Source organism: Tamandua tetradactyla, chromosome 9 (genome assembly GCF_023851605.1).
Source record: "Tamandua tetradactyla isolate mTamTet1 chromosome 9, mTamTet1.pri, whole genome shotgun sequence".
NCBI classification, from domain to species: Eukaryota; Metazoa; Chordata; class Mammalia; order Pilosa; family Myrmecophagidae; genus Tamandua; species Tamandua tetradactyla.
The window spans coordinates 117,502,346-117,529,568 of NC_135335.1; the positions used below are offsets into that span (position 1 = coordinate 117,502,346).

Genomic DNA, 27,223 nt, shown 5'->3' on the forward strand with positions numbered 1-27,223 from the left:
TGGATTTTATATGTGATATCTAATTTTTCTGCTTCTTCCCTTTACTGATCATCTTCATTTTTACACTCTTCTCCACACCTCTCTCTTCTGTCTTTTGCTATCTGTCTCTAGTGCTGCCTTGAGTATTTCTTGCAGAGCCAGTCGCTTGGTCACAAATTCTGTCAGTGATTTTTTTGTCTGAAAATGTTTTAATTTCTCCCTCATTTTTGATGACAATTTTGCTGGATATAGAATTCTTGGTTGGCAGTTTTTCTCTTTTATTAACTTAAATATATCATTCCACTGTCTTCCCATCTCCATGGTTTCTGCTGAGAAATCTATGTGTAGTCTTAATGGGCTTCCCATGTATGTGATGGATTACTTTTCTCTTGCTGCTTTCAAGATTCTCTCCTTCTCTTTGACCTCTAACATTCTGATTAGTATGTGTCTTGTAGCACGTCTATTTGGATGTATTCTGTTTGGAGTATGCTGCAATTCTTGGATCTGTAAATTAAATTAAACATGAGGTTGGGAAATTTTCAATGATAATTTCCTTTATTAGTTTTTCTCCTTCTTTTCCCTTCTTTTCTCCTTCTGGGACACCTACAACATGTATATTCATGTGCTTCATGTTGTCATTCAATTCCCTGAGTCCCTGCTCATATTTTTCCATTCTTTTCCCTGTATTTTCTTTTGTTTGTCGGATTTCAGATATCCTGTCCTCCAGTTCACTAATCTTATCTTCTGTATCTTGAAAACTGACATTGTAGGTTTCCATTGTTTCTTTCATCTCTTCTACTGTGCCTTTCATTCCCATAAGTTGTTATTTGTTTTTTCAGACTGTTGATTTCTTCTTTTTGTTCATTCCTTACCTTCTTTATATCCTCCTTCAATTCATTGACTTGATTTTTGATGGGTTTTTCATGTCTGTTCGAACATTCTGAATTAATTAGTTCAACTCCTATATCTCATTTGAATTGTTGGTTTGCTCCTTTGACAGGGCCATATCTTCAATTTTCTTAGCATGATTCATTATTTTTTGCTGGTATCTAGACATTCAGTTTCCTTAGTTAGTTTATTCTGAAGATTGTTTTTACTTTTTTTACCTAGCATTTTCTTGCTGGATAACTTTTTGTCTATCTGTTCTTTGACATTCAGTTCAGCTTATTCTGGGCCTCTAGCTTAGGCTTTGTTTAACAGATCAGAATTTTTCAGTTCTTGTTTTCTTGTTTCTTGCCCTGCCTGCATGGTGTCATTTTCCCTTTAGGGGGGTCTACTTAGGTATTATAGACTCCAGTCAGATTTTGCCAGACCAGACTGTCCTCCTCTCAGAAGTTAAAGAGTTGCTTGCATCAGTTTTCCCTGGTAATGAGACCCAGAAGGTTGATAGAGCTTCTAGACTCCATGTTTCTCCTATCCTGCCCAGTATATGGCACTTGTCTGCCCTGTGGAAACTTTAACTTCAGCAGACTCTCCCTGCTAGGGCATGGTCAAGAGAAAGGAGTGGTTATAGGCTGGCTTTAATTGCTTCAGTTTCCATATCTTGGGGTGAATTCCTTGAGGGAGGGATTCCACCTGAGCTGGGCCCCACCCCTCTCCTGGGGAAGGCACAACTCCAGGGAATTACTTCCTTTCACCTGACCAGCCTCTTTGCCTCTCAGACAACTTTAATTCTGCCCTTGCCTGTGGCAGTCGAAACCTCAGAAGCCTTGCAGTTATATGCAAAGACAAGTCAAGCCATAGAAACACAGGCACAAAAATAAAAGAAAAAAAATCCTTTTCATATCAGGACCCCTATTCCTCCACTTTGCCAATCAAGAGCAAGGTTGGTATGTTGCTCTATGTAACTCTAGGTCCTGTGTGCCCCCTCCTTTCCTTCAGGGCACAGAACTTTTCAAGTATTTTATGCTGTCATATCTGAAGAAACCTCTATTGTTGTTGTTTTCTTTTTCCGTCAATCCTACCCCCTCTGTGCTGTGGCAGAAACCAGCAACCTTAGCTTTTACTCGAGGTTCAGTTGAACTGGGTGTCTATTTTTAGCTGTCAGAATTTGTTAATTAATCCCACAATTGGAGCATGGTTGATTCAGCCCCTTGCGATTAGTAAAGTATCTTTCCTTCTGTGAACCAGCCTGTCAGGGAGGGGTGGCATCCTCCACGGCTTGGGGGAGTCACAGTTCTGGGCAGAATTGCAGCTAGTCCAGCTTGTCCAGACGGGTGCGCTGTGTGTCCTGTCACTTATGTGGCCCCAGCAGTTGTTCTGTACTGTTCCTGGCTATTTACTAGGTGCTCTGGAGGACGAACTAAATTGCAAACCTCACTAAGCCACCTTCTTGGACCTGGATTAAGGGGAAACCTCCACTGTTGCTCCAATGTGATCTCTTTCGCTCTAAGCCCAACTCTGCAAGGAAAGCCTTTACCTTTCCTCCTACATGGAACATGATATTCAGTGGTGAAAGTCTTCCTGACAACATGGGGCATGACTCCCAGGGATGAGTCTGGCCCTGGCAGTGTGGAATTGACAATGTCTTCCTTACCAGAAGGAAAAGGAGTGTTATGAAAGAAATCATCAATGACTAAGAGCGCTCAAAATACAGTCAAGAGGCTATTCTGGAGGTGGCTCTTATGCAAGCTTCAGTTAGTTCATGCTAATTGCCATGGTTTGTGTGCATAAAAAAAAGATTTATTTATTTTTTTATGTGTACATAAAAAAAAGATTTATGTACCCCAGAATAGCCCTTATTTAATCCTAAGCAATCTTGTGGGAGCAACCATTTCTCTCAATCCCTATTCAGCATCATAGGTTGGAAACTTGATTGGATTATTTCCATGGAAATGTGACTCAATCAAGGTGGGTATTAAACTTGATTAGATACAGCTGTGTCCTCACCCATTTGGGTGGGTTTTGATTAGTTCACTGGAATCCTATAAAAGAGGAAACATTTCAGAGAAAAGTGGGAGATTCAGAGAGAGCAGAGAACATGATAGCCTTGAGAAGCAGAGTCCACCAGCCAAGGACCCTTGGAGATGAAGGAAAGTGCCTCCCGGGGACCTCCATGAAACAGGAAGCCAGGATAGAAAGCTAGCAGATGATGTTGTGTTCATCATGTGCCTTTGCAGATGAGAGAGAAATGCTGACTGTGTTCGCCATGTGAGAGAAAAACCCTGACCATGTTTGCCATGTGCGTTTTCAGATGAGATAGAAACTGACCATGTTTTCCATGTGCCTTTACACTTGAGAGAGAAACCCTGAACCTCATTGGCCTTCTTGAGTCAAGGTATCTTTCCTTGGATGCCTTAGCTTGGACTTTTCTATAGACTTGTTTTAATTGGGACATTTTCTAGGCCTTAGAACTATAAATTAGCAACTTATTAAATTCCCCTTTTTCAAAGCCATTCTGTTTCTGGAATATTGCATTCTGGCAGCTAGCAAACTAGAACCAACATCACTCCTGTTAACTCAGAAAAACACTTAGGGTTTGAACTGAGACTCTATAAAATCTTCATTCATTCTGAAAAAAAAAGGTATATCCAGTTTGTGAAGCAAGTATAAATGTAGAAGTGTCACTGTTTTTGGTAATAATGATTTTCTAAATCCAGATCAAATGAATTTCTTCCTTTCTGTATGAAATTTAGGTTTTTATGTGTGATATTATCATGATATGTTATCATGTCATATTCATATTTTAAAAAAAGTTTCATGCACTAAATTTGCTTTCATGGAACCTATGATTTCCAAGGTTTCCTAGGCCAGAATAATCCTGAAACCTAGAGGGACCAGCCTCTCCAACCAATTACATCTTCTTATCCTTTAGTGTTGATACCCCTTCTCAACATGGAAAAGTCAGAATGGGCATTGCCTAGAGATCTCTATAGATTGGGAGAAGGAGTTACAACAGAGAAGATAGGATTTTAAAAAGGAGTATGACTGTTGAATAACTATATTGGTATTTCTTCTAGCGTCCATTGTTTTGGAGCAGCTAGAAGAAAAATCTCAAATAGTGAAATGGTAACCCATAACTAATTCTGAAATCTGTAACTACTTGTTGAACTGTACTTTGAACATTATTGCTTTTTCTTTCTTTTCTTTGTTTTTGTATATATGTTATATCTCATAAATAAAAATGTTTTAAAGTATATCATGGCAGGGGAGAAGGAAAAGAGAAATGGGGAAGAGTCTTTGTCTGGTGCCCATGTGCCAGCCTGACAGGCAGTCCCATGTTTCCACCTATTAGCTGTGTGACTTGAACAAATTGCTAGTTAGATGGAGTTCTTCATATGTAAAATTGGAAAAATATTACTACTACTTCATAGGGCCATTGAAATTATTAAATGAGTTAATAGTTCATTCACTTTAAAAAGTTTTCTTTAATTCTCAAAATTTCATAGGATATAAGGAAATTTTAGTAAAGTCCATCATGATTAGATAGTCAGTATTTGTGCCACTTTTGAATCACCTCAATAGATTTCAATCTGACATTTAAATCTTGATTTATATGAAATAAAGTGGTGGGTAAGAGCATAAACCCTTGAATTCATCTTGGCTTAGATCTTAAACTAGAAGAGAGCTTCCACACATCTCTAAGCTTCCATTTCCTGGACCATCACATTCACCTTATAGGATGCTGTAAGTGTTCAATGAGTTGAGAGTAAAGCACCTTGGAGAGGTCCTCACCCCTTAGACTCTGATGTTTTGTCATCTTCCCCACCTTAGAAGACAGTGCTTTTTTTAAAAAAAAAATGCAGTTTTATCAGAAGGAAAGACATACGATAAAGACTGAGATGGTATAATCTAGGAATGCCAAGAGTCTATAATGATAGTGACTAAATGTACAAATTTAAATATGTTTTGCATGAGGAAGAACAAAGGACTGTCGATAATGCAGGGTGTTGAAAACAGATGGTAATATTTTAAAATTTTAACTTATGTGTGAGACTAAAGCAAAAAATATTTATTTGGTGCATTTTCGATTATAACTTATGTGGACAGCTTAATTGAACATCGTAAGTACATGGAACCTTGAGTAGGGCATGAGATTTGTAGGTTTGTCCAGAGTGATGCCTTGATAAATCCCAGAAGGATTTGAACAGTGAATAAAAAAGTATTTGCAATGTCCCTTTGGGGGAATGGCAAGAAAGAGGGAAAATTCAACTTTCCCAAGTGGAAAATTCTTGATATTCTCAAGCAACCAACGCAATAAGCTGAGCCCCCAATCTTGGGGTTTGTTCATATGAAACTTAACCCCACAAAGGACAGGTCAAGCCTACTTACAATTAGGCCTAAGAGTCACCCCCAGGAGAACCTCTTTCATTACTCAGATGTGGCCTCTCTCTGTCAGCCAACACGACAAGCAAACTCACTGCCTTCCCCCTCTCTATGTGGGACATGACTCCCAGGGGTATGGACCTTCCTGGCAATGTGGGACAGAAATCCTAGAATGAGCTGAGACTCAGCATCAAGGGATTGAGAAAACCGTCTCAACCAAAAGGGGGAAGAGAGAAATGAGATTTTTTAAAAAATTGTCAATGGCTGAGAGATTCCAAACAGAGTTGAGAGGTTAGCCTGGAGGTTATTCTTACGCATTAAATAGACATCACCTTTTTAGTTAAGGCATAACAGAGAGGCTGGAGGGAACAGCCTGAAAATGTAGAGCTGTGTTCTAGTAGCCATTTCTTGAAGATGATTGTATAATGATATAGCTTTCACAATGTGACTGTATGATTGTGAAAACCTTGTGTCTGATGCTTCTTTTATCTACCTTATGGGCAGATGAGTAACACATATGAATTAAAAATAAATAAACAATAGGGGGAACAAATGTCAGAATAAATTTAGTAGATTGAAATGCTAGTGATCAATGCAAGGGAGAGGTAAAGGGTATGGTATGTATGAATTTTTTTTTCTGTTTCCTTTTGATTTCTTTTTCTGAATTGATGCAAATGTTCTAAGAAATGATCATGATGATGAATTTACAACTATATGATAAAAAAGAATGTTCATATTGTATGTTGATTGGTTTTATTAATACAAATTTTTAAAAATGCAGTTTTAGTGAGATATATTCACATACATACAAACCATCTGAAGTATACAATCACTGGCTCACAGTATCATCATATAGTTGTGCATACAACCCCATGATCAATTCTAGAACATTCTCTAAAAGGAAAAAGGAAAAACTCAAATCCTCCCATACCCCTTATCCCACCACCCATTATTGACCTGTACTATTGGTGTAATAATTTGTTACTATTGATGAAAGAGTATTAATATATTATTATTAACCATAGTCCATAGTTTATAATAGGTATATTTTCCCCACATATACCCTATTATTAACTCCTTGTAATAGTGTCATACATTTGTTCTAGTTCATGAAAACTTTTTTATATTTGTACAGTTAATCACATTGTCTATCACAAGATCCACCATTGTGCATTCCCATGTTTTAACCTCCAACTTTACTTCTGATGACACACGACTCTTAACTTCCCCTTTCCATCACATTCAAACACCATTCAGCATTGTTAATCTCACAATAATGTGCTACCATCACTTCTATCCATTTCCAAACATTTAGGTTCTACCTAAATATTCTACATGTATTAAATAATCGCTCCCCATTCTATAGTTTATGTCTGAGTTTACATATTATAATTAGTTCATATTAATGAGATCATACAATATTTGTCCTTTTGTGTCTGACTTATTTCACTTAATATAATGTCCTCAAGGTTCATCCATGTTGTTGTGAGCTTCAGGACTTCATTCCTTCTTATTGATGAATAATACCCCATTGTATGAACATACCACATTTTATTTATCCATTCATCCTGAGAGTGCTTTTATGATTAAAGGTGTTAAATATCAGTCTCTCGTACTCCTAATATTTGAAGAATATTTCTCTCAGACTTGTTGCAAAGACAATTTACATTAGCTGATAAAGAGGCATAGGTAAGTAGGACAGAGGTTGTTAAATCAATATTCAAAAATCTTCACATGGTTAGAATAAATTTTCCTTATAATTATATTTCATTCCACAAATTGGTGTCCATTTACTCCTGGATATACTGTCCATTTATTTATTTCATGGGGATAAATTTTAATTTTAATTTGAAAACAAATATACAACTAAGACTGCATTTTAGGCAAGTACGTGGCTAAACAAACTTTGAAAAGCAAGTAAAAATTGAAAAAATATTTCTGTGCCAGCAGTACAAGAAAATAGTGCATGAATGCCTGGATAACATATCATTGTGCAAATAGTACAACTTCATATAATGTTAACTGTACATAGTTCATGCAAAGTTACAACCCCATACTTCAATACGTCATCAACAGGCTGAGAATGTCAAAAAATCTACCTTCAAAAATGGCAAAACTCCAGTGTTCCCTCATTTGACCAAACCCCATCTAAGTAAGAGTTTAGTTGTATGCAGTGTAAGCTACATGCAGTCTGTTAATTGACCAGTTTTCTAAAATAAAGTTTAAAAGTTTAAGGATGGGCAGTAAGATAAAGCATAGAAAAATATAACAATAAGGGAAGAAATCTTTTCTGTATAACTTACAAACAAAACAAGTAATCTTTTGGCTGCTATCATTTATACAAACTGTACATAATTTATTTGACCATCTCCATCAATATCTGCTTCCCTGATTATTTCATTGACCTTTTTATCTGTTAACTTCTCTCCAGGATTTGTCATTATGAGGTCTTGGTGCACTAATATAGATGTTGCTCTCTTTACCAAAAATAGGAAATACTTCTCTAATTTCTTCTTCACTGTGTGTCTTTCATTTCTCTTGCCATCATTGTCACATTCTGGGAAGTCAACTTTTGCCATTGCCATCAGTCTCTACTTCATTAATCATATTTTGTAATTCTTCTTCCATGGAACTCTGCCCAAGAGACTTCATTACAATTCCTAATTCCTCTATTGTGGTGGTTCTATAACCATTCCTATCACATAATTAAAAAGATGCTTTGTCTTCTTCAGTTGGCTGGTGAGCTATGCTGCAAGGGCTCCTGCTCTCATACAACCACTCAGCGCTACAGGTCCACTCAGACCTGTAGTGGTTTTGAGATATCAGAAAACTGTATCTAGTTCTTTAGACTAATTTTTAAAAAAAAATAAAGTTTAATTTCTCCAATTATAAAGGCAATATATGCTATTTAAATACTTGGTAAGTAAAAAGGAATAGGAATAAATCTATGGAACTAACTTCTAATGATATCACTTTCAGCATGTTAGTTTTAAAAACCTTTCTTATTTTTATAAAGCATTGTAAATATAACTCATGGTAGAAATTCAAAAACAAACAAAGGAAAGGAAGTAAAAATTCCCTTGTATCCCACAATCCAGAGAGAACCATTTTAACATTTTGGTATATATTAATCCAGTGTTTTATATATTTTAAAAACAGGATCATCCTTACACATGGAATTGCAAATCTTCCAATTCACAGAACAAAATATTGAATACTTCCATGTCATTAAATATTTTCCTACAATATCCTTAATGGTTGCTTCCTTTTCGTTATATTGATGCTCCATAATTTAATTCTAATATTCTACTATTACATAGTGTTGTAGTTTGACTGCTGCTGAAACGCAATATACCAGAAACGGAATGGCTTTTTAAAAGGGAAATTGAATAAGTTGCTAGTTTACAGTTCTAAGGCTGAGGAAATGCCCCAATTAAAGCAAGTCTATAAAAATGTCCAAATTAAGTCACCAACAAGACGTTACCTTCACTCAAAAAAGGCCAATAAAGTCCAGGCTTTTCTCTCAGCTGGAAGCGCACATGGTGAAGTCTCTCAGTTTTCTCTCCTGGCTTCTTGGTTTTATGAAGCTCCTAAGGAGGCGTTTTCCTTTTTTTATCTCCAAGAGTCACTGCCTGGTGGACCCTTTGCTCTATGCTTCTGTGGCATTCTGTGTGTGGCTTTCTCGTGGCTCTAAAAAAGGGACTCTCTCCAAAATGTTTCCTCTTTTAAAGGATTAATGAGTGGAGTTACAACTCCATGGAAGCTACCTGACCAAAAGTTACCACCCATAACTGGGTGGGTCACATCTCCATGGGAACAATCAAAATGCTCCCAGCCAGCAATACTGAATGAGGATTAACAGCAACGGCTTTTCTGGAGTCCATCACAGAGTCAAATCAGCACACATGGTAATGGACTTCTTTTAGTTAATCACTGTTTACAACCATGGTATTTTTTTACCCTGAGGATAAACTTCCAGAAATGAAATTGCTGGATTAAACAGCATGCTCTACCTGGTGCCTGCCCATTCAAAAAGAACCAAAAATACACACACAAAAAAACATGCTCTAGCATCTCCTAGCTTTCTTTTCATTTCATAAGGCTTCCCCAGGGGCATTTTCCTTCTGTTCCAAAGGTCTCTGACTGTGTGGACTCTATCCATTCTGAGCCTTTCCCAAAATGGTTCCCTCTTAAAGGGCTCCAGTAAGCAACCCCACCTTGAACAGGTGGAGACTCATCACCATGGAAACCATCTAATCAAATGCTACCACCCACAATTGGGTGGGTCACATCTTCATGGAAGCAATCAAAAAGATCCCACCCAGCATTTTTGGATGAGGGTTAAAGGACATGGCTTTTCCCAGGTACATAATAGCTTCAAACTAGGACAGGGGTAAAAAAATCGGGTAGATTGCAATACTCGTGGTCAATGACAGGAAGGGGTAAACGGTATGGGATGTATGTTATTTTTTCTTTGTATTATGATTATGGTGATGAATACACAACTATATGATGATATTGTGAGCCACTGATTGTATACTTTGGATGGACTGTATGGTGTGTAAAAAGTTTTTTTAAAAAGCATATTCTATACATGTCTATTTTTAATTACCCTTAAAGTTTGTATCAATTTATACCTCTGTCACCAAGTTGAATTTGTATTTTCCTTAACCCCTGACCACTTTAATTTTAATTTGCCATTTTTAAACACAGATATGATCACATACAATAAGGTATTATACACATGCATAAAATTTATATGTACATACAATTTAACATAACAGCACTTTCGCAATCTAATTATATTGCTATACAGTAATTTAAATTATTTTACTCATTTTAATGCATTTTTAGTGTTCTTGTGCTACGTTTTTTTTGTATCTTAATTTTTTTATTCTCATACATTTTATTCTACTATTAAAATTCTCAAACAGTATTTTATAGTCTATGACTATTTTACAATGTGGATTTAACACAGTATCTTTCTCATTTCCCTACTGGTAGACACTTGAGCTGACTAGAGAATCTCATTATACTGTAACACTCTTTTGATGACCATCCTTATACGTTTTCTTTATATTTTAGAAATATTTAAGGCAGAATTTCAAAAGAAGAATTATTGCAAAGGACAAACATTTTTAATGTTAATGTTACAATCGTCAAACTGTTTTTCCCAAAGTTGTGTAAACACATATATTTATCACCACTGTGTGGGTTTGAATCTGTGGTGTACCCCAGAAAATGTCCTTTAATCCTCATTCATTATTGCTGGGTGGAAACTTAATTAGATTATCTCCAGGGAGATGTGACTCGCTCAATTGTGGGTATTAACCTTGGATTAGAGGGAGATGTGACTACCCATTCCAGGTGGTCTTGATTAGTTTACTTAAAAAGAGGAAACATTTTGGAGAGAGTCCCTTTTTAGAAATTCTGAGAGCCATGAAAAAGAGCCCACGCTGCCAGAGACCTTTGGAGATAAAGGAGCATGTTCCCTGGGGAACTTCACGAAGCAAGAAGCCTAGAGAGGAAGTTAGCAGACATTGCCGTGTTTGCTATGTGCCTTTCCAGTTCAGAGAGACACCCTGAACTTCATCGGCCTTTCTTGAGTGAAGATAACCTCTTGTTGGTGCCTTACTTTGGACATTTTTATAGACTTTCTTTAATTGGGACATTTTCATGGCCATAGAACTGTAAACTTGCAACTTATTAAATTGCCCCCTTTAAGAGCCATTCCATTTCTTGTATACTGCATGCTGGCAGCTAGCAAACTAGAACCACCACCATGGAAAGTATGTTTTATCCCATTTCCTAGCACTCACATAATTTTTTCTGATCTTTGCTAATTTGATATCATAATTTATGATTGTTTTCTATTATAGTTGAATATTTTTCCATGTTTGCTAACCATGCATAATCCCCTCTTTTGTGAACTGTCAGTTCATTCCTTTGCCTATCAATCAACTGGAGTTTAACCATCTCAATCAATTTTGGAATTATGTATAATATGCATATATATTTCCTAAAAGAACCTTTCTAGTTTTTGTAATTTTGTTTTCACATTTTGAATTTTGGTATTGTTAAATAATCCCAAATCCTTCCTAGCATCATTTTTTTTGTATGCTGTATGGCAGGATCACATTTTATTATTTTTTCCATGTGAGTATCCTGTTATTTGCAGAACCATTTGTTGAATTTTTCTTTGTTTGTTTCGCTTATCTGTTTGTTTTTTGGGAGATGCATGGACTGGGAATTGAACCTGGGTCCTCTGCATGGCAGGCGAGAATTCTACTGCTGAACTACCTTTGCATCCCCCTTGCTTCATCTTTAACACAATTATAAATGGCTTCATATTGTTTTTACCTTAATATTGCATCTGTTTAAGTAAGCAGTATTTGTATAGCCACATCTTTGCTTTTGACTAGATCATAATTAGATAATAGTTCTATTATAACTGCTAACAATGTAATGAATATTCTTTGACATAATTTTGTGATGCTATTAATATAGTAATATTCCCAAAAGGTATTAAAGAGTATTACCATGTAATATTTATAGAAAGAGAGAATAAAATTAAATGGCCAAAAATTCAGCATCGGAATCAAGATATTAATCAGAATGGTCTAACTGACAGAATTCTGTGCAGACAAAATGTCACCACTCTAACAAAAAGAAAGCCTATGAATGAAGCCAGCAGTGATTGAATAAACTAACGCCAAAGTCCACCATCATCACTTTTTTAATTGAAGTTAACCTGAAGAAATTGCTTTTAAATTTTATATGGCAGGTGAAAAATCCTGAGAAGGGCAAATAAACAAGATAAATGTATTTCAGAAATTAACATTGCCACTGTTGGGCATTGTTACTCCTTAGAACAATAATTTATATTTTCATATTGTTTCTTTAGACAATCTATACTCTCTATAATTGGTCTAAACAGTTAAATAAATTGTTTTTCTTCCCAACAAATCATTTTTTCTTGTTTTTACAGTTATCAAACTGAAAAATTCATATACAATATTAATGTAATTTATAAAGTCAAAACATAATGCTAGTACTATGTGATGATATTGTGAATTACTGATTATGTATGTAGAATGGAATGATCAAAATAGGGATGTTTGCATTTATTTGGTGTTGTTTGTATTTTAAAAAACATAACGCTAGTAAATTTCTTATAAAAAATGTAAACTGTTGCCTAAAATTTAGAAATACCTAGAAAGCATACATCTTGGAGCATTTACACAATCCTTTTTAAAAGTCTCTTGATATAAACAGCTCTCAGTTCTAATTTCAATGGGCTTCAAAACATGATACCTGATGGCAAAGAACAGGATTTTTTCAGAGTTCCTGTATAGTTTTGATCAGTTTCAGGGTACTGGATTGAACAAGTGCAATCCACAGAATTAAAATTTTGGATATTTGGACAAACAGGATCATGCAAAACAGAGAATTCTGAAGTTTTATGGCAGGGGTTTCTGAGTGGAAAATAATCTTCCATGAGATTTTTTTCATTGTTCTGTTTTGAGGTAGTATCTTTGTCTTCCAATGCCCGAGCAAGCATGTAACTAACTTTTCTTTGATGAGCCAAAGCTTCTTCTTTATCATTCAACTACATGCAGAGAAATAAAAATTAGTCAATGTATCATAGAATATACAGCTATATTAACAGAAATAAGTTTTACAGTATTTTGTCAAAACATTCAATCCTTAAAATGTCAAGTCAAAGAAATAAGTTAATTAGGTGCCCAATGATTCCCAAACATTACACTGCATGTGATTAGGATTTTTTTTCAAAGAAGGAACAGAAGACAATGTTCCATCTATTGAAAGTATAAATCACCTAGAGATAAAGAGAAAATATGTATGGGTTAATATATACAAATACACATTAAATATATATGTGTATAATAGATATATTATGTTGATAAGAATAATATCAACATATACTATCTCTAAAAGAAAATAGAAGTTTTTATCTATATAAAAGATTTATATATTTATATGCAAATAAATTTATATGCAAAAAATCTTCTAAACTGTTGATATAGCATGAGTCTTACTTTAGTCATCTATGGAATGAAATAGCAGGACTGATTTCAGGGTTGTGGCAATGATTATAGGATATAATTAATGAGGAAGTACCTTAAAAACTTAAGCAATGCCTAAATAAAGAGAAGGTCTCATCATGAACTATATATATAAACACAGACAACAGCTGGCTGGAGTTAGTTATGTAAGTTCCCCCTTTTCAGAGGTTTGGATTTAAACTTGGACAGGAAGACCATGCATGGGAGAAGCAGGAAGGCATCCAGGGAGTTTCAGGAAATGAAGACTGACTTTGGAGGATGGTACTCCAACTGAGAAAAAGGTATGAGAGGGAAGTATAGAGTGGAATTACTAGGAAGCAAATAGGTTAGCTTAAGCACAACCTTGGACAGAAAGAAAGCAGATACTAACCAAGTCTATTAGCATTTTAAGGACTTCTTGAGGATTATCCTGGTCTTCAATCTTCTTAAAACTGTTTTCTGAAGGGAGCATGCCCAACAGTTTCTGCCATAAGCTCTTCTTATTCCTTTGTGATAGAAGATCTAAAATGAAACATTAAAATCCAACTGAGGGCAGGCCATGGCGGCTTAGCAGGCAGAGTTCTTGCCTGCCATGCTGGAGACCCAGGTTCAATTTCCGGTGCCTGCCCATGCAAAAAAAAAAAAAAAAATCCAATCGACACAAAAAATTCAGTGTAGCGAAAACCACACACTTTAGAGTCAGGACTGCAAACACAGCAAGGGCCACGATGTGAGAAAAACTGTGCTGCCCTGCCTCATCTGCATAGCTGCTGCTCAGCAACAGCAGATGGCTGCCAAACAAGAATGTGATCCAGATCATCACAGCCTTCTAGAGAGCCAGAAATCCAGATTTTCACATGAAATCTCCTAATTTTAAATGTCAGCCACTAATCCAAATTATTTGAAAACATTACGGAGCTCTAACAAAACATATCTGCAGGCAACATGAAACCTCTGAACCATGCAAACACTGCTTCTAAGACACAAAGGCCTGGATCTGAATCCTCATTTAGTCACTTAATGGCTGTTTGGGTTACTTAAATTCTCTGAGTTTTACTTTCCTAACCTTTAAAATTCGAGTAATGTTATCTATGCTTCAGTGTTACTGTGACATTAAATAATATAATACAGTTGTGAAAACACTCAGCTTCTGGCATAACACTACGTACCCTGAATCATGCACACTGATATACTTTTTCGTCCATAAAAATGATGCAATTTGTATTAAAAGGTATAAAATTAATAGATTCATATGAAGAAAATTTCAAGAATGCTTTGCAAATGGTCTCCCCCTAAAGAAAAACTGGGAACAGACAGGGCACACTCCTCCTTCCACCCAATCCTGACACACCACAGTGACTGGCTCAGAACACCCCAATCTCCCATGAGAAACTGGCAAAACAAAAGCCAGGCAAGTTGATGCTCTCATCAATGGTGAATGCTCATGAGCAGATGTGTCTGTCTCCATTGTTCAGTCCAAAGAAAGAGAAATGTGTTTAAAAGCTACCGCTCTTTCAGAACTTGTCAAACCAAGAAGAAAAGTTGATACTATGTGTTAACCAAATATAAGAAAATCACAAATACCAATCATACTGCACCTGTTCAGATTACTGAAATATATTCTAAAATGAATCAGTCTTGTCACTAAGAAACAGAAAGAACTACAGAAATTTACATATATAAAAGCTCTGCATTGGGGCGGGCCGCGGTGGCTCAGCGGGCAAAGTGCTTGCCTGCTATGCCGGAGGACCTCGGTTCGATTCCCCGCCCCAGCCCATGTAACGAAAACGGAGAAACAAAATACAATAAAACAAGAAAATGTTTAAAAGATGTTTCCCTTTCTTCCTCTCTTCCTTCCTTCTATCCTTCCTTCCTTCTCTCTGTCTTTCCTTAAAAAAAAAAAAAAAAAAAAAAAAAAAAAAGCTCTGCATAGATTAATTAGTTATGTTACGACAACTACCAGTTTGTCTTGAGTACCTTGCTGAAACAAAGACTGGCAGCTGTAACTCCTAGAAACCTACTTTCTATGAAAAAGATTGCTGAGGTCTGTCAGTAACTGAGAAAGGCAGGAATTCTGGGATATAAAATGAACACTTACTGAAGTGAAAATGAATGTGAATCTATCCCCTAAGTAAAAAAAGAAGCCTCGTCTACATTAGCAGTAGACTTATGACTTACTTCTAGGCAGAGTTAGGGGCCTTCCATGCAGGTGACAGAATGACAGGCTTTCCCAAGAGCCTGGCTTTCCCTTCTTGTTCCTCCTGCCCATCACCCCACACCACCCCATTGGGAAAAAAAGCAAATAATTAAAATGTGGTTTCCAAAGGGATATGTCTTAACTAACAACACAGAACACCAGGCCTGTTTTCAGAGAATCCCTTTTAAAATATTGCCTCTAATTCCCAACAAGGTCCTAGCTCTAGCGATAAGCTGGAGGAAGGTCACCTGTAGATGATATGTTGTCCCTGGTAGTCCTAGATAATCTTACTGTTTTCACCAAATCCTAAAAGCCTATAATAAACGCGTGGGCAAGGTTAGCTTATTTTCATGGCAAAAACACTTGCCCTGAGTTGGAATTTAAGGTTATAACTTCAGCCTTTATCAAAGGATATTACCAAAAAACAGCCATAGGAGAATTGATTTTATAATTATAAATTATTAGGGACTTTGCTTGATGGCCTCATAAGTCTAATGTCAGAAAGTACTTGTAGAATTTAATGTCAGGACAAGTGTGGAATACCTTTTTTGAGCATAAGAGTTGTGAGATATTTTTCCTCACATCCACCAAATGAACACTAAATATACAGCTTTAATGACCTGCTTTTAGCTACATTTATAGTCCTGATTTATTGTTTGTATTTTTATTATCCGTGTAAGCCCTTTCTTGCCTTTTCAGGAAAAGAGGTAGGGTCAAGTTTTGTCGATGAAGCTAAAATTCATGATAGATGACCCTATACTATTACTAATATGTACTATTTGAAAATACATATTTCGTACCAAATAAGTACCTGCTATCAAAGGCTTCATTTTAGTACTACAGGATGCTTATTAGTCCTGAAGTTCATTTGAATATAAGATATTCTGAAATTAGGATTATGGTTTTTACATATAAGAAAATATTTAGACAAACAGTCATCTCAGAATTTTAATACTAAAACATTTGAACTTACTATAAACTTCCCTGAAATTCTTCTTGATTAATAACTGGTGTAAAACTGTAGTTTAATTGGCATTGTTTAATTGAAGCAATGAATTCTACTGAATACTGATAAATTAAAATTGATATTAACTATTTACAGAAACAAATTTCTAAGCATAAAGGATTTCTAAAGAACACACTGTTTATACTGAAAGATCTTCCTCGATTGTAATTTTTTTCTCTCGTACCATTTTTATATATTTTGTTCATACTAATCCAATAATACTCACAATTGCCTTGAATTTCTGATAGGCTTATGAACCAAAAACTAAACTCAAATTTATAGTTCATTTTTTCAACTAAACATGATCATTAAATGATAGTAGAGTACTGAAAAAGTTATTCTCCTGTTATTTTATGGTTTCTTGATCAAGTATCTCATCAGCATCTAAGTGATCTCCTTTTTCCATAGTTGCTACATTTTTAAGCCTAAACTATAGGAGATGCCAAAATGGCAGCTTAGCAAGGTGCGCGATTTAGTTCATCCTCCAGAACAACTACTAAATAACGAGGAACAGTACAGAACAGCTCCTGGGGCCACATCAGTAACCAGACACACAGCGTACCCCAGTCTGGACCAGCTAGACCGGCTGCAAGCCCCCCTCAGAACCGTGAGTTCCCCAAACCGCAGTGGCCAGCACCCCTACCCCACAGGCTGTTTCCCAGAGGGGAAAGGAAAGAGACTTTGCCAGCAGCAGAGACTGACCACAATCAAACGCCAACTGTGGAATTAATAAACAAATTCTGACTACTAAAAATAGACCCCCAGCTCAGGTGAACCTGGTCAAAGCAGAGGTCGCTCATTTTTGCCCTGGCACCAAGGGGTCAGGGCTGATGGAAAAAGGAAAAAAAAAAGGAAACAGAGGTGTTTGTGGCTGTGTTTCTACAAAGTCTTGACTGCCTTTGGATACAGCGGCAGGACTTCTTAGGCTGCAACTGCCCCAGGCATATGCAGAAACAAGCTCATTTGAGGCCTTGTCTAGAACCTGTGCCTTCTCCAGGGGAGGAGAGAAACCCAACTCAGGTGGAATCCCTCCCTTCAGATACCAGGGTTTGGTAATTTGAAGCCATTAAAACCAGCTTACAACCTCTCCTCTGTCTCCAACATGCCCCCAGCAGGGAGAGTCTGCCAAAGTTAAAGGTACTGCATCATCTTATGCTGGTGGGACCTGCAGGCAGACAAGCACCTCATACTGGGCAGGATAAGAAAAACAGAGCTCAGAGACTTCACAGGAAAGTCTTTCAACCTGCTGGGTCTCACCCTCAGGGAAAACTGACGCAGGTGACTCCTCCTGACAGGAGGCCAGTTTGGTCTGGGGAAATCCGGCTGGGGTCTATAATACCTAAGTAGACCCTCCAAAGGGTCGGGGAGAAAGGCACCACACAAGCAGGGCACGAAAGAAGAAAACAAAAACTGAAAAATCCTCCTGTGTTAAACAAAACCTAAGCTAGAGGTCCAGAAAAAGCTGAACTGAATGTCAAAGAACAGATAGACAACAAATTCATCCAGCAAGAAAACCCTAGGCAAAAGAAGTGAAAACAATCTTCAGAATAAACTAATTAAGGTAATTAAATGCCTAGATGCCAGCAAAAGATAACAAATCACACTAGGAAATTGAAGATATGGCCCTGTCAAAGGAACAAACCAACAATTCAAATGAGATACAGGAGTTAAAACAATTAATTCAGAATATATGAATTCAGAATATATGAATTATATATTCCATATATATATATGGAAAACCTTATCAAAAACCAAATCAATGAACTGAGGGAGGATAAAAAGAAGGCAAGGAATGAACAAAAAGAAGAAATTAAAAGTCTGAAAAAGCAAATCACAGAACTTATGGGAATGAAAGGCACAGGAGAAGGGATGAAAAAAACAATGGAAACCTACAATGGTAGATTTCGAGAGGCAGAAGATAGGATTAGTGAACTGGAGGACAGAACATCTGAAAACCGACAAGAAAAAGAAAATAAAGGTAAAAAAATGGAAAAATATGAGCAGGGACTCAGGGAATTGAATGACAATATGAAGTCCACGAATATACGTGTTGTGGGTGTCCCAGAAGGAGAAGAGAAGGAAAATGAAGGAAATCACTGAAAATTTCCCAACTGTTATGAAAGACTTAAAATTACAGATCCAAGAAGTACAACTTACTCCAAAAAGAACAGATCCAAACAGACGTACTCAAAGACACTTACTAATCAGAATGTCAGAGGTCAAAGAGAAAGAATCTTGAAAGCAGCAAGAGAAAAGCAATCCATCACATACAAGGGGACCCCAATAAGACTATGCATAGATTTCTCAGCAGAAACCATGGAGGCGAGAAGACAGTGGGATGATATACTTAAATTACTAAAAGAGAAAAACTGCCAACCAAGAATTCTATATCCAGCAAAATTGTCCTTCAAAAATGAGGGAGAAATTAAAACATTTTCAGACAAAAAAATCACTGAGAGAATTTGTGACCAAGAGACCAGCTCTGCAAGAAATACTAAAGGGAAACTAGAGACAGATATGAAAAGACAAAAGAGAGAGGTGTGGAGAAGAGTGTAGAAGTGAAGACTATGAGTAAAGGTAAAAAGAAGAAAATTAGATATGATCTATAAAATCCAAAAGGCAAAATGGTAGAAGAAAGAACTACCCACAGAGTAATAATACTAAATGTGAATGGATTGAACTCTGCAATCAAAAGACATAGACTGGCAGAATGGATTAAAAAACAGGACTCATGTATATGCTGTCTACAGGAAATACATCTTAGACCCAAGGATAAACATAGGTTGAAAGTGAAAGGTTGAGAAAAGATATTTCATGCAAATAACAATCAGAAAGGAACAGAAGTAGCTATACTAATATCCAACAAATTAGACTTCAAATGTAAAACAGTTAAAAGAGACAAAGAAGGATACTATGTATTAATAAAAGGAACAATTCAGCAAGAAGACATAACAATCATAAATATTTATGCTCTGAGCCAGAATGCTCCAAAATACATGAGGCAAACACTGAAAAGAGAAATAGACACATCCACCATAATAGTTGGAGACTTCAATTCACCACTCTCATCAATGGATAGAACATCTAGACAGAGGATCAATAAAGAAACAGAATTGGAATAATACAATAAATGAGCTGGACTTAACAAATATTTATAGAACATCACACCCCACAACAGCAGGATACATCTTTTTCTCAAGTGCTCATGGATCATTCTCAAGGATAGACCATATGCTGGGTCACAAAGTCAGTCTTAATAAATTTAAAAAGATTGAAATAATACAAAACACTTCCTCACATAATAAAGGAACGAAGTTGGAAGTCAATAATACGCAGAGTGCCAGAAAATTCACAAATATGTGGGGGCTCAACAACACACTATTAAACAACCAGTGGGTCAAGGAAGAAATTACAAGAGAAATCTGTAAATATCTCAAGGAAAATGAAAATGAAAAGACAACATATCAAAACTTCTGGGATGCAGCAAAGACAGTGCTAAGAGAGAAATTTATTGCCATAAATGCCTATATCAAAAAAGAAGAATGGGCAAAAATCGAGGAATTAACTGTCCATTTGGAAGAAGTAGAGAAAGAACAGCAAACTAACCCCAAAGCAAGCAAAAGGAAAGAAATAATGAAGATTAGAGCAGTAATAAATGAAATTGAGAACATGAAAACAATCAAGAAAATCAACAAAACCAGAAGCTGGTTTAATGAGAAAATCAATAAGATTGATGGGCCCTTAGCAAGACTGACAAAAAGAAGAGAGAGGATGCAAATAAATAAGATCAGAAATGGAAGAGGAGACATAACTACTGACTCCACGGAAATAAAGGAAGTAATGACAGGATACAATGAACAATTTTATGCTAATAAATACAACAATGTAGATGAAATCGATAACTTTCTAGAAAGGCATGAACAACCAACTTTGACTTGAGAAGAAACAGATGACCTCAACAAACCAATCACAAGTAAAGAAAATGAATTAGTCACGAAGAAGCTCCCCAAAAAGAAAAGTCCAGGACCAGATGGCTTCACATGTGAATTCTACCAAACATTCCAGAAATAATTAGTACCAATCCTGCTTAAACTCTTCAAAAACACTGAAGAGGAGGGAAAGCTACCTAACTCATTCTACGAAGCCAACATCACCCTCATACCAAAGCCAGACAAAGATATTACAAAAAAAGAAAACTACAGACCAATCTCTCTAATGAATATAGATGCAAAAATCCTGAACAAAATTCTAGCAAATCGAATCCAGGAACACATTAAAAGAATTATACATCATCACAACCAAGTAGGATTCATCCCAGGTATGCAAGGATGGTTCAACATAAGAAAATCAATTAATGTAATACACCATATCAACAAATTAAAGCAGAGAAACCACATGATCATCTCGATTGATACAGAAAAGACATTTGACAAAATTAAACATTCTTTCCTGTTGAAAACTCTTCAAAGGATAGGAATAGAAGGGAACTTCCTCAGAATGATGAAGGGAATATATGAAAAACCCACACCTAACATCATCCTCAATGGGGAAAAACTGAAAACCTTCCCCCTAAGATCAGGAACGAGACAAGGATGTCCACTATCACCACTGTTATTCAACATTGTGTTGGAAGTTCTAGCCAGAACAATTAGACAAGAAAAAGAAATACAAGGCATCAAAATTGGAAAGGAAGAAGTAAAACTCTCACTGTTTGCAGATGATATGATACTATATGTCAAAAACCCTGAAAAATCCACAGCAAAACTCCTAGAGCTAATAAATGAGGACAGCAAAGTGGCAGGTTACAAGATCAACACTCAAAAATCTGTAGTGTGTCTATACACTAGAAATGAACAATCTGAGGGAGAAATCACGAAAAGAATTCCATTTACAATTGAAACCAAAAGAATAAAATATTTAGGAATAAATTTAACTAAAGAGACAAAAGACCTATACAAGGAAAACTACAAGAAACTGTTAAAAGAAATCACAGAAGACCTAAATAGATGGAAGGGCATACCATGTTCATGGATTGGAAGACTAAATATAGTTAAGGCATCAATTCTACCTAAATTGATTTACAGATTCAATGCAATACCAATTAAAATCCCCAAAACTTACTTTTCAGAAATAGAAAAATCAATAACCGAATTTATCTGGAAGGACAGGGTGCCTCGAATAGCTAAAAGTATCCTGAGAAAAAAAAACTGAAGTCGGAGGTCTCATGCTACCCAACTTTAAGGCATATTATGAAGCTACAGTGATCAAAACAGCATGGTACTGGCATAAATATAGATATATTGACCAATGGAATCAAGTAGAGTGTTTAGATGTAGACCCTCTCATCTGTGGGACAATTGATCTTTGAGAAGGCAGTCAAGCCAACTCACCTGGGACGAACAGTCTTCAATAAATGGTGCCTAGAGAACTGGATATCCATATGCCAAAGAATAAAAGAGGACCCATATCTCACACCTTATACAAAAGTTAACTCAAAATTGATCAAAGACCTAAACATTAGATCTAAGACCATAAAACTGTTAGAAGAAAACATAGGGAAATATCTTATAAATCTTATACTTCGAAGCGGTTTTATAGACCTTACACCCAAAGCAAGAGCATTGAAGAAATGAATAAATAAATGGGAACTCTTAAAAATTAAACACCTTTGCATATCAAAGAACTTCATCAAGAAAGTAAAAAGACAGCCTACACAATGGGAGACAATATTTGGAAGCGACATATTAGATAAACGTCTAGTATCCACAATTTTTAAAGAGATTGTTCAACTGGACAACAAAAAGACAGCCAACCCAATTATAAAATGGGCAAAAGACTTAACAGACACTTCTCAGAAGAGGAAATACAAATGGCCAAAAGGCACATGAAGAGATGCTCAACTTCCCTGGCCATTAGAGAAATGCCAATCAAAACCACAATGAGATATCATCTCACACCCACCAGAATGGCCATTATCAACAAAACAGAAAATGACAAGTGCTGGAGAGGATGTGGAGAAAGAGGCACACTTATCCACTGTTGGTGGGAATATCAAATGGTACAACCGCTGTGGAAGGCAGTTTGGCAGTTCCTCAAAAAGCTGAAAATAGAATTGCCATATGACCCGGCAATACCATTGCTAGGTATCTACTCAGAGGCAAGGACACAGACTGACATCTGCACACCAATGTTTATAGCAGCATTATTTACAATTGCGAAGAGATGGAAACAGCCAAAATGTCCATCAACAGACGAGTGGCCAAACAAACTGTGGTATATACATACGATGGAATATTATGCAGCTGTAAGACAGAATAAAGTTATGAAGTATGTAACAACATGAATGGACCTTAAAGACATTATGCTGAGTGAGATTAGCCAGAAACAAAAGGACAAATACTGTATGGTCTCATTGATATGAACTGACATTAATGAATAAACTTGGAGAATTTCATTGGTAACAGAGACCATCAGGAGATAGAAATAGCATAGATATTGGGTAATTGGAGATGAAGGGATACAGATTGTGCAAGTGGACTGAATGTAAAAACTCAGAAATTGATATTACAATGCTACTTAACTGTAATACAATTATGTTAAAACAGTGAATGAAACTGAATGTGAGAATGATAGAGGGAAGAGGGCAGGGGGCACAAATGAAACAAGAAAGAAAGATAGACGATAAAGATTGAGATGGTATAATCTAGGAATGCCTAGAGTGTATAATGATAGTGACTAAATGTACAAATTTTAAAATGTTTTTGCATGAGGAAGAACAAAGGAATGTCATTACTGCAGGGTGTTGAAAATAGATGGTAATTAATATTTTAAAATTTCAACTTATGTGTGAGACTAAAGCAAAAAATGTTTATTTGGTACAAAATTTATGTTTTGACTAGTGCATTTCCTAATATAATTTATGTGGATAGCTTAATTGAACACCATAAGTACACGGAACCTTGAGTAGGACATGAGATTTTGTTGGTTTGTCCAGGTGATGCCCCGATAAACCCCAGAGTGATTTGATCAGTGAATAAGTATTTGCAAAGTCCCCTTGGGGGAATGGTGAGAACGGGGCAAAATTCAACTTCCCCAAGTTGAATTCTTGATATTCTTAGAAGCAGTGTGGACAACCAAAGCTATAGGCTGAGCCCCCAGTCTTGGGGTTTGTTCATATGAAACTTAACCCTACAAAAGATAGGTCAAGCCTACTTAAAATTAGGCCTAAGAGTCACCCCGAAGAGAACCTCCTTTGTTGCTCAGATGTGGCCTCTCTCTCCAGTCAACACACCCTCCCCGTCTATATGGACATGACTCCCAGGGATGTGGACCTTCCTGGCAACATGGGACAGAAATCCTAGAATGAGCTGAGACTCAGCATCAAGGGATTGAGAAAACCTTCACGACCAAAAGGGGGAAGAGTTGAATGAGACAAAATGTCAATGGCTGAGAGATTCCAAACAGAGTCGAGAGGTTATCCTGGAAGTTATTCTTATGCATTAAGTAGATATCATCTTGTTATTCAAGATGTAATGGAGAGGCTGGAGGGAACTGCCAGAAAATGTAGAACTGTGTTCCAGTAGTCATGTTTCTTGAAGATGACTGTATAATGATACAGCATTCACAATTGTGATTGTGAAAATCTTGTGTCTGTGATTGTGCAAACCTTGTGTATGATGCTCCTTTTATCTACCTTGTCAACAGACCAGTAGAACATATGGAATAAAAATAAATAATAGGGGGAACAAATGTTAAAATAAATTTAGTTTCAAATGCTAGTGATTAATGAAAGGGAGAGATAAGAGGTATGGTATGTATAATTTTTTTTTCTGTTTTTGTTTTATTTCTTTTTCTGAATGGATGCAAATGTTCCAAGAATGATCATGATGATAAATATGCAACTATGTGATGATATTGTGAATTACTGATTATATATGTAGAACAGAATGATCAAAATAGGAATGTTTGCGTTTATTTGCTTTTTTGTATTTACAAAAATAAAATAAAGCTAAAAAAAACTATATGTGAAATTTTAATTATATTCTGCCACATTGGATTAACCCTGCCCAACTTAAATCAATAATTAGTTTTGATTATAACATAAAATGACTAAAATTCCACCTGATTATTGCCATTATAAGTCATAATTACCATCCTCTTTAAGATGCTTCCAATTTATTTGTTTTGTTGCTTTTTTACACATTTTATCCATTTGTGTCAATCTTAGTGCTTGGTCATTTTTCTTCATTAATTGTTGCTCAAATGCAATTCTGCATGCATCTGCCATTATGTAAGCTTCTTCTTTACTCTTCTGCAAGAGGTCCAACTGTTTTTGGAAGAATGTTTGGGAGGTATCAGAGGTAAAAGCAGAACAATTCCCAGCCTAAATGTGAGTCAGATTTACAAATGCAGTCTCCTTGCTTCTGGTCTCTTTCAGGGTCTAGCGCAGGTCTATTGTCTGAGTTTTATCTATTTCTTCTGCTTAGACTAATTAGTACTTGCTGGTCCTCTTTTGCAGTAGCAGCCCACTTGGAACAGCATCACCTGCAACCTCCTTTGAGGTGCCTGTCAACTCCCTGCTAATCTAAATTTTGATTCTTGCTACCCTAGACTGGCCCTGTGTGTGTCTTCCCCAAATCCCTTGAAGAGGGCGCCAAAGAACAGAGGACACTAAAAGCTGCATTTCAGTTTTGCCTGGGCCATTTCAACAATACCACCTAAAATATTGTATCTGTGAATACCACCTTGCAGAGATCTCCTACAGCTGACCCTGACCTATGCAATTTTCTGCTTGTAACCAGATTTTTTCCTTAATGAATTCTGTATGTTTTCCTTAATGAATTGTATATGTGTATGCTTTGCTGTTAGTGTTCTTATATACTCTGAAAACTTAAAATCCCATACCTTTGGTAAAAGTAAAACATTTTTAGAATTTTAGTCCATGCACTGCTTTTGCAATTCAAACCTAATTATAATGACAGCTACGATTTGCTTAAATTCCTGATATATGCATGGCACTATACGTAGTATTCCATGTATGTATTTTCTATTTCTATCAAGCCTTATCCTCCATTTAACATATGAGAAACTGAGACTTCCCCTATCCAAAGCCGCACATCTAGTAAGTAACAGAGCTAAGATTTAAATCTAGGTCTGTCCAATACAAAGCTTTCTTCTGTTACACTCTGTGCTTTCCTAATAAGCTCTATGTACATTCCATTAATCAGTGCTGCCAATCCTAGCGATTTGAAGAGGTATAACTACATCTTTTTCCTTGATTACATAGTACTTTTAGTTCCATGTAGGGATGCAAGAAATAGGAATACAGGAAATATTAACAGTAAATTTTTGTAAGCAACTTTACATAGCTTCAATATTATACCAAATACTGTGTATTTTAGAACCATGTAAACAAAATCTAGTTTATAAGTTAATACTATCATATAAAACTACACACAAAGTCCATAGCCAGTGATTACTAAAATGAAGTTAATTATTGGCATTATTTCCATTAATTTTATTAATAACAGAGAAGTGAAACCAAGACATTTGCTGTTGTGATAATACAATACCTCTTGTTTGAGCTGAAAACTCAGTTTCCGAGTGGATGCTGCCATTTTGGCACAGGAACAGGGGCCCCCTCCAGGACCATGACAAAGGCAGGCTCCAAGGACTGCAAGCTTTAAATCCAAAAGCATTACTCCTATCACTGCTTTAGCTGCCCTTCCTTCAACCCAAGGGCTCTCACACACATACCCACATACACTACTATCCAAGCATGGAGCCAAAGAAACTGGCAAGGAAAAAAATAGAAGAGTGAAAGCTGCAGCCAGGACTTTAGGATCCAAATCAAAATTATTCACAAAAGAGGAAAATTAATCACAAAAAGAGGGAATAAATAAATACATTTATAATATATATACTATAAAGAAATATTTTAATTTTTAATATAAATATAAAAAGGTATATTACTTGCAACAAAAATATAAAGAAATTCTACCTTCTCTGGCTTCTAAAACCTTTAGCCCTATAGTTAGGAACCCTGGGCAAGAATGTGCCCCAATGTACAGCTACCATTAACATACACGTGTAGGTTTCCTGGGACTGAGCTTTTCTCTGATGGCCAGCATTCCTGCCAGACCCCTCCAGGGAAAGCTGCATGCTCAGAAATGACAAATTAATTCTTTTTAAAGTTTAAAATTTAAAAAATACATATACTCTGTAATCATGTCATATATTCTTAAATATTTGTTGGCTCATCCACTATTTCGGAATTACCTGTGGCCCTCATCGCTCAAAACCTGACTATGGATCCCAATAAAGAAAATAGTCAACAGGCCACACAGGTCCCCTGGCTGACCACTGTAATGGTCAATGTAAGAGAAGAATGTGTAAGTTCCAGTTGCTAGAAATATCATATAGGCAGACTGATTTACTGCAAAAGGCATTTCAGAAAATTCTTTTTCATATTAAAGATAGTTGTGAAGCATATAGCTTTTGGTTGACTTGAGCGCATACAAATGGTGGATACGTGGCAAATATGTATTTTCCCTTTTTACTTTCCCACTGCTGATAACTACCCCTGGCCAAAGTTGTTAAAAGCAACTAACACATGGAAGAGCCAATAAAAAATGTGAAGCTTCTGTAAGGTCCTCTGCATTTTAATTCTATTTCCTTACCTTAGCATTCCTTCATCAACTGGTCAGGATG

At 36.3% G+C, this 27,223-nt stretch overlaps 2 protein-coding genes and 1 pseudogene across 7 annotated transcripts in view; 1 reads left to right on the forward strand and 2 right to left on the reverse strand.

Annotated features, from left to right (window-relative positions):
* LOC143646388 (neo-calmodulin pseudogene) overlaps positions 1 to 7,916 on the reverse strand; it is a 32,294-nt pseudogene extending 24,378 nt beyond the window's left edge.
* The window catches only part of CDK7 (cyclin dependent kinase 7), a 92,629-nt gene extending 67,296 nt beyond the window's left edge, over positions 1 to 25,333 (forward strand). The window contains exons 12-13 of one of the 4 annotated variants that reach the window (XR_013158040.1): positions 13,497 to 13,612; positions 25,032 to 25,333. Coding sequence is in view for 3 of the 4 variants with exons in the window: in XM_077117416.1 (XP_076973531.1) it covers positions 25,032 to 25,096 (65 nt within the window). In the remaining variant the exon portion in view is untranslated. Of the gene's footprint in view, positions 1 to 13,496; positions 13,789 to 25,031 lie in introns of those variants that run through there. The other 3 variants (XM_077117416.1, XM_077117417.1, XM_077117420.1) reach the window with 3 other exon arrangements.
* CCDC125 (coiled-coil domain containing 125) overlaps positions 11,828 to 27,223 on the reverse strand; it is a 52,335-nt gene continuing 36,939 nt past the window's right edge. For 2 of the 3 annotated variants that reach the window (XM_077117413.1, XM_077117415.1), the window contains 4 exons: positions 26,086 to 26,193; positions 24,665 to 24,839; positions 13,702 to 13,832; positions 11,828 to 12,853 (listed from right to left, as the gene is read on the reverse strand). In XM_077117413.1, the coding sequence (XP_076973528.1) occupies positions 12,545 to 12,853; positions 13,702 to 13,832; positions 24,665 to 24,839; positions 26,086 to 26,193 (723 nt within the window). In that variant the 3' untranslated portion in view covers positions 11,828 to 12,544. The remainder of the gene's footprint in view (positions 12,854 to 13,701; positions 13,833 to 24,664; positions 24,840 to 26,085; positions 26,194 to 27,223) is intronic. The other variant, XM_077117414.1, reaches the window with a different exon arrangement.